The 7,820-nt window shown below is 43.7% G+C and overlaps 1 protein-coding gene across 1 annotated transcript; it reads left to right on the top strand.

Annotated features, from left to right (window-relative positions):
• Nucleotides 1–3,442: 3,442 nt before the first annotated feature.
• LOC120935487 (gastrula zinc finger protein XlCGF7.1-like) lies at nucleotides 3,443–6,537 on the top strand. The gene is made up of 2 exons (XM_040347538.1): nucleotides 3,443–3,539; nucleotides 5,770–6,537. The coding sequence occupies exons 1-2, from the start codon at nucleotides 3,443–3,445 to the stop codon at nucleotides 6,507–6,509; spliced, it is 837 nt and encodes a 278-aa protein (XP_040203472.1). The 3' UTR covers nucleotides 6,510–6,537.
• Nucleotides 6,538–7,820: the final 1,283 nt, after the last annotated feature.

The raw sequence follows: 7,820 nt of genomic DNA, 5'->3' as shown, positions 1-7,820 counted from the left end.
TTACATACTCCTGACCCCTGAACTACCGTGTTTCCCCGAAAGTAAGACCGGGTCTTATATTAATTTTGTCCACCAAAAACACACTAGGGCTTACTTTCAGGGTAGGGCTTATTTATTTACAGAATGTACACATTTTACAAAGATTCTGTGTCCCCCTGTCACCCCCACCTCCAACTGTCAGGTCAGGAGTCATTACGGTATTTTGAGAAAGACATCTTGGCACTGTATAAGGTGCAGTACCATAGAAAATACCTTTTACCGTAGGGTATACAGCTCCCTGGTGTACCAGTATTTACCTGCTCTTCTTTCGTCATCTGGGAGGAGAGAGTGAGAGAGAAGAGCCGAGGTCACCTGTCATTGGCTCGCTCCGTGCAGTAAGAAGGGACGGGCTGAAGATGTCAGGGGGGAGGAGAGGAGGAACGAGAAGAGCCGGCCCGCTGCTTACAGTAAATGCAGTAAATGCAGATGAGGCGAGAAGAGGACGGATCAGCAGTGGCTTTAAACATAACTACCATATTTTTAACACAGTAATAAACGGAAACACTGCAGCAATGTATAGGTTTGAAACAATAGATTTTTAATGAACTTTGTTTGACTAGGGCTTACTTTCGGGTAGGGCTTATATTGCAGCCCGCCCCGATAATCACGCTAGGGCTTACTTTAGGGTTAGGGCTTACTTTAGGGGAAACACGGTATATACTGTAAAATTGTTGTCCATAAAATCATTTTGATACTGTATAGTCCTAATTTCTGTATCCTAAATAATAAGTTGTACATTACATGAGTGAGTGAGTAACTTGTATAGCGCTACAAATGCGAATTGAATCGCCTCAAGGCGTTTTGTCCAATTCCGTCCAGGTCCTTCAGAATAGGTGGGTCTTAAGTTTTTTCCTGAATGCCCAATGGTTTTCTTCCATGCGGATGTTCATCGGTAGAGCGTTCCATAGCCGTGGTCCTTGGACTGCGAATCTTTGTTCTCCTTTCGATTTGTAGCAGGACTTGGGGATGTGGAGGAGATTTTGATTAGTTGATCGGAGGGCCCGATTAGGGGTGGTGTTTTATTTTCTAGCATAAATATCGAGGCACGTTTCCTTGTGTGCATTTGTGGGTGAGGCAGAGGATCTTGAATGTAACCCGATCCTTTACGGATAGCCAGTGGAAAGTCTTCAAGGCCGGGGTGATAGATTCCCTGTGTTTTTTTTCCTGTTATCAGTCTTGCTGCTGTGTTCTGGACGACTTGTAGACGAGAAATCTGGTATTTGGGTAGACCTAGGTAGAGGGAGTTTGCGTAGTCAAGTTGGGAATTGATGAGTGTTCCAACTACTGCTGCTGTGTCCTCTCCCGGGATGAACGGGATGAGTCTGTGGAGCAAGCGGAGGAGATCCGCTGACTACTGATCCTATTTGTGCGTCCATAGTCATGTCTGAGTCAAAGATGACTCTGAGGCTTTTGACTTTGTTTCTTGGGGTGATGGTTTGTCCAAGAATGGTGGGCAGTGTCAAAGTCGTCCTAGAGTTTGTCTTTCGGTTTGCTTGTAGAAAGAGAAGTTCTGTTTTGGATCCATTGAGTTTGAGGGCGCTCTCCGTCATCCAATTATCTATCAATGTGAGGCAAATAAACAAAGGTTTGAAATGGGACTTTGAAGGTGCAATGAGAACACAATAAATATCAAAAATAATTTTTTATTTATACAAAAAATAGAAAAATTAGCTTGATAGAATATAAAATCCATCTACAGCATAAAATAATGTTTTAACTTTTCGCCATTTAAACTGGCTTCTTCAGGAGTTTTGTCAAGCACTGCTGAAACACAAATAAATAATATATACAAAAAATGAACAAAATCAATGTGAGGCATTTTCCTAGTCTGGGATATTGGTGTTTTTTTTGTTAGTGATGCGAAAATAAAGTTGAGTGTAATCAGCGTAGGAGTGGTAGAGCAGGTCCTGTTTGCTGATGATTTTGAGGATTGGGCGTAGGTAGATGTTGAAGAGCATGGGCGACAGGGGTGATCCTTGAGGGACTCCGCATGTGACGGTGCGTGCTTCCGACATGAAGGCTCCCAGTTTCACTGTCTGGAATCGATTCTCTAGGAATAATGTGAATCAGGGTAGATCTGAGTCTGTGACTCCAGCTACTTCTGTGAGACGAGTGGGCAGAATTTTGTGGTCTACTGTGTCGAAAGCTGCACTGAGGTCCAGCAGCTCCAGGAGACAAGATTCTCCGTCGTCTGCTGCTTCAAGGGTGTCATCCCATATTTTGAGAAGTGCTGTTTCTGTCCCGTGACCTGGGCGGAAACCCGATTTGAAGTGGGTCCAGGAGTTTGTGGGTGTCCAAGTGGAGTTGTAGTTGTTGTACTACAGCTTTCTCAATGATCTTGGAGATGGTGCTGAGGCTTGTTACCGGTCTGCGGTAGTTTGGGTCTTTAGGGTCGAGGTTGGGTTTCTTTAGGAGGGGTTTGATTATGCCTTGCTTGAGGGAAGTCGGAACAATACCTTCTTTGAACGATTGATTTATGAGATGCGTTATGATCAGTGTCACAATTTTGGTACATTTTTTCAGGAGTTTTGTCAAAATAATGTTGTTTAGTGATGTACTGTCTGGAAGACTTCTGATCATGCTTTTGGTGGTGTCAACGGTGATTGGAACCAGAGTAAAATTTGTTGATTGTAGAGTGTTTATATTGACATTTTCTTCTAGCTTTGTCCATGGGGGGTTTGTAGTTTTTTTTTTTTTCTGCTGAATTATTTCACAGATGTTTTTCATTTTGTCAATAAAGAAATCCGATAGCTTGTTGCAGAATTCTTTGTTTCGTTTGCTGGAGTCTCTAGGCAGGTGGGCTTCATCGTCTGAGGGAGTAGTTTGAACAGTTTGCGGGGACGGTTTAGGGCTTTTGAGATGGTGTTAGCAAAGTGTTATTTTTTTGCTTTGTAGATTGGTTTGTGGTATTTCTTGGTGAGTAATTTGTAGTTTGTGTGGTTTTCCTTTGTTGGGTTTCTTCTCCAGGCTCGTTCAGCTCATCTGCATTCTTGCTTCAGTAATGCAAAAGCATCATTGAACCAGCCTGAATTATTTTTTTGGATGTGTGCTCTGTATCTTGGAGCGACTGCGTCTACTGTCTGTAGTAATGCTTTGAGTGTTTCTTCCATCAAATGGTTTTGATGTAGCATTGTTATTTTATTCGATAGTGTGGTTTTGAAGAGTTCTGAGTGTAATTTCTTCTGTGATCTTGTCCAGTGTGTTGTTATTGAATATGTAGGTTTTTGGAGGATGGTTTTGGTGATTATTTAAAATTTTAAAGCATTGTGGTCCATCCATGGTACAGGCGTGTTCCATATTCTGTTTGAAGATGAGGTCAAGAGTGTTCCCCGAAACATGCGTGGGGGCATTTATCAGTTGCTGCAGACCTAGTTCTTCTAGTTGGTCAAAGCAGGCCGCAGCGATGGGGTCCTGGGTGGAATTAGCCCAGAGGTTGAAATCCCCAAGTAGCAGGAGGTGTTTGGTTTTCAAGGTGTACGTCGAGATGAATTCGGTGAGAGGTGTGAGGAAGTGTGTCTTTGGTCCCGGTGGTCTGTAGCATAGCAGTATGGATACGGTGTCCTGGGGTGTTGTTTGAAGTTGCTGTCAGGAAAGGTTCCATCCGCTGGTAATATCTATCATTTGGCATGCAGTACTGAGGTCCACCAGCAGGTGTCTCCTGGCAGTTTTGAACTGTCAGGGGAACTTCTCCCTGCTGGTGTTATGTCATCCTTGGGCCGCAGTACTGGCGTCCACCAGCGGATGGATCCTGGCAGTGTGGAGCAGACAGCACCTTTTGCGCTCAGGTGTGACTTGAGGCCAATTACAGGCATTCCTATAAATAGCCGGCAAGTGCAAACATACCTTCCCTTCCCCTGGTATTGTCCTCGTGCCCTGATCTGTACCCGCTGCCTGATTATCTGAACCTGTTCCTGAAATCTGCTACCTGAGTTCCAGATCATGTCTCCCTGTCCTGACCATCCATCCTCTCCCTGTCCTGTGTTCCTTACCCCAACTGCTGATCTCCCTGTGTTTGACCTTGGCCTGGCTAACGTTTGTTTCTGGAATATCCCTTTGTCCATCTGCCGATCTGCTGTGTATGACCGTGGCCTGGCTATTGTTTATAATTCTGGCATTTCCCATTTATTGTACATATCTGTCTGTTGTTATTTGTGGGTCTCTGTCTGTTGGTTGGTTTGTTGCACTGTGTCATATTGGAGGTGGTTGTATTTATATTGTTCACTTACCTAAATAAATCATTATATTTTCACTTATATGTATTTGGTGTTCCTCTGTTGCTAGCCACACAGTTCTGGTCACACCTGGTACATGACAGTTGCAGAGTGAGTGTTTCCATGAAAGGCAATGAATTCTATAGAGTTGGTTTGATGATAGAGAGGTGGGATTTGTACATCACTGCTAGGCCTCCTCCTCTTTGCCCTTTTCTATGCTTAGTTAGGATGCAATAGTTCTCAGGCACTAATTCTGCTAGGATGGTGTTGCAGTCCGGTGACAGCCAGCTTTCCGTGATAAAGAGGTAATCTGTGTTGTGTTGGGTGATGAAGTCATGAATTGATTTGGTAGGAGACCATTTACTAGTTACCTTGAGGGGGGAATTGTAATATTCTCAGAGACAAAGCTGCCTGAGGTGGGCGGAGTCCTGGTTTAGGGGAACCAATCTGCTCATGTCTAGTAATCTTTGTATTCCTATTTTAGTAGATGGACGGGAGATGAGGAAAACCTCAGAGGATTGTCTCACTTTGTCTCCAGACTGTAAAGTAGAAGATGAGGACATCACACAGTATAGTCCAGGAGAAAACCCGACTACCTCAAATGTCCATCCGGCACCACACAGTGTAGATTGACCATCGTATTCCTCTTATCCTGAGGAACCTCAGACTGTGAGGGACGGTGCCAGACCATCGTATTCCTCTTATCCTGAGGAACCTCAGACTGTGAGGGATGGTGCCGGACCATCGTATTCCTCTTATCCTGAGGAACCTCAGACTGTGCGGGACGGTGCCGGACCATCGTATTCCTCTTATCCTGAGGAACCTCAGACTGTGAGGGACGGTGCCGTCCTTCCAACAGATAAAAGCTTTTCCTGTACTGAGTGCGGGAAGTGTTTCCAATTTAAATCCCATTTTAATAGGCATAAAAGATCTCACACAGGTGAGAAGCCGTATCCCTGTCCTGAGTGTGGGAAGTGTTTTTCTTTCAAATCCCATTTTAATGAGCATAAAATGTCTCACACAGGTGAAAAGCCGTATTCTTGTCCTGAGTGCGGAAAATGTTTTTCACGGAAGTCCCATCTTTACAGACATCAGAGATTTCACACAGGTGAGAAGCCGTATTCCTGTCCTGAGCGCAGGAAACGTTTTTCAGACACTTCCAATCTTTACAGACATCAAAGATCTCAAATAGGTGAAAAAACGTATTCCTGTTCTGCCTGATGTGGGCGGAGTCCTGATTTAGGGGAACCAAATCTGCCCATGTCTAGTAATAATCTTTTTATTTCTATTTTAGTAGATGGACGGGAGATGAGGAAAACCTCAGAGGATTGTCTCACTTTGTCTCCAGACTGTAAAGTAGAAGATGAGGACATCACACAGTATAGTCCAGGAGAAAACCAGACTACCTCAAATGTCCATCCGGCACCACACAGTGTAGATGGACCATCATATTCCCCTTATCCTGAGGAACCTCAGACTGTGAGGGACGGTGTCGGACCATCGTATTCCTCTTATACTGAGGAACCTCAGACTGTGAGGGACGGTGCCGTCCTTCCAACAGAGAAGAGGTTTTCCTGTACTGAGTGCGGGAAGAGTTTCCATTCTATATCCAAATTTGATGTGCATAAAAGAACTCACACGGGAGAAAAACCATATTCCTGTCCTGAGTGTGGAAATAGTTTTTCTCAAAAGTCTTATCTTCAAATACATCAGAGGTTCCACACAGGTGAGAAGCCGTATTTTTGTCCTGAGTGTGGAAAAAGTTTTTCACAAAATTCTAATCTTAAAAAACATCAGAGGCTCCACACAGCTGGGAAACCATATTCCTGTCCTGAGTGCGGGAATTTTTTTTCACACAAGTCCACTCTTTACAGCCATCAGAGGTCTCACACAGGGGAGAAACCTTATTCATGTCCTGAGTGCAGCAAATCTTTTTCACGAAAGTCCCATCTTTACATACATCAGAGATCTCACACGGGGGAAAAGCCATATTCCTGTTCTGAGTGCGGGAAATGTTTTATACAAAAATCAGAGCTTGTCACACATCAGCGATCTCACACGGGGGAGAAGCCGTATTCCTGCCCTGAATGCGGGAAATGTTTTTCAAAGAAGTTCAATCTTAACACACATCAGAGATTGCACACAGGGGAAAAGCCATTTTCCTGTCCTCAGTGTGGGAAATGTTTTTCGCAGAGGTCCAATCTTTACTCGCATCAGAGATCTCACACGAGGCAGAACCTACTTTCTTGTCCTGAGTGAGGGAATTGTTCCTCACTGAAGTCCTGTCTTCCTGTACATCAGGGATCCCACACAACCCTTGAGGTGTATTAGTGCCTTGAGTGCGGGAAATGTCTTCTATATGAATGTTGCTGGATATCACAACTGTCATGTGGGGAAGAAGCACACCCTGATATACACCTCAGATATACTTCGTGTAACGCCTTGTACACACGATCAGAATTTCCGTTGGGATAAACTCCGATGTATTTTTCTGACAGAATTCGATTCAAGCTGTCTTGCTTACACACTGTCACACCAAATTCCGACCGTCCAAAACGCGGTGATGTACAACACTATGACGAGCCGAGAAAAACTATGTTTAATTCTTCTGAGCATGCGTCGACATGATTCTGAGCTTCCTTTTTTTTTCCTCCGCGGAGTTCCATACAGACGAATGGAATTTCCGATATAATTTTTTTTCATCGGAAAAAAAGAGAACATGTTCTCTTTCTAAGTACGTCGGAATTTCCGATGGAAAAACTCAGGTGGGGCGCACACACGGTTGGAATATCCGATGGAAAAATTCCGTCTGATTTTTTCCATCGGAAATTCCGATCGTGTGTACAAGGCATAAGAACTGGAAAAATCAAAAGTGCCCATTTTGAACGCTAATATGCAAGTTTCTGCCCATAAAAAGGTTATGGGGGCCCGGGTACTGCCCTAAAGGAAATGTACCCATGCAAAAAAAAACTTTTAAAAAAGATTGTTTTTAAAGGAGCAGTGATTTCAATGATGCTTAAAGTGAAACAATAAAAATGATAAAATCCTTTTAAATATGGTGCCTGGGTGATCCCCTTAGTCTGCCTGTAAAATGGAGCATCTGCATTGTGTATAGAACCTGCTGCAGCAAAACTGAAATTTATAAAGAAAAAATATATACTTTTTAATAGAATTTTTCTGCAAGCTTTGTTTATTTGGACAAACTGGAATTTAGATGCTGGGCATGTGGGTGGAACGGAGTGTATTTTATTTTCCGCTTCTGCAGATGGGGCAGATAAAATTCCTGCTATATTCTGAGTGAGTGAGTAACCTTGTATAGCGCAACAAATGCGAACTTTATCGCCTCAAGGCGCTTGCATCCAGTGTTGTCCTGATTCTTTAGAAGAGGTGGGTCTTTAGTTTTTTCCTAAAAGCCCGATGGTTTTCTTCCAAGCGGATGGTCGTGGGTAGAGCATTCCAAAGCCAGGGTCCTTGGACTGCAAATCTACGTTCTCCCTTAGATTTGTAGCGGGATTTAGGGATTTGGAGAAGGTTTTGGTTGGTTGACCGGAGCACGCGCTTGGTGGCGTA

Source organism: Rana temporaria, chromosome 4, assembly GCF_905171775.1.
Source record: "Rana temporaria chromosome 4, aRanTem1.1, whole genome shotgun sequence".
NCBI classification, from domain to species: Eukaryota; Metazoa; Chordata; class Amphibia; order Anura; family Ranidae; genus Rana; species Rana temporaria.
Note: the sequence above shows the minus strand (reverse complement) of the source record. Positions and strands in the feature narration are given on the sequence as shown.

What these genes read in the sequence shown, in the direction of transcription:
- LOC120935487 (XM_040347538.1), top strand. Translation starts at nt 3,443, where the DNA reads ATGGGGTCCTGGGTGGAATTAGCCCAGAGGTTGAAATCCCCAAGTAGC. An exon ending in CGAGATGAATTCGGTGAGAG is followed by an intron (nt 3,540 to 5,769) that starts GTGTGAGGAAGT and finishes CCTCTTATACTG; the next exon opens with AGGAACCTCAGACTGTGAGG.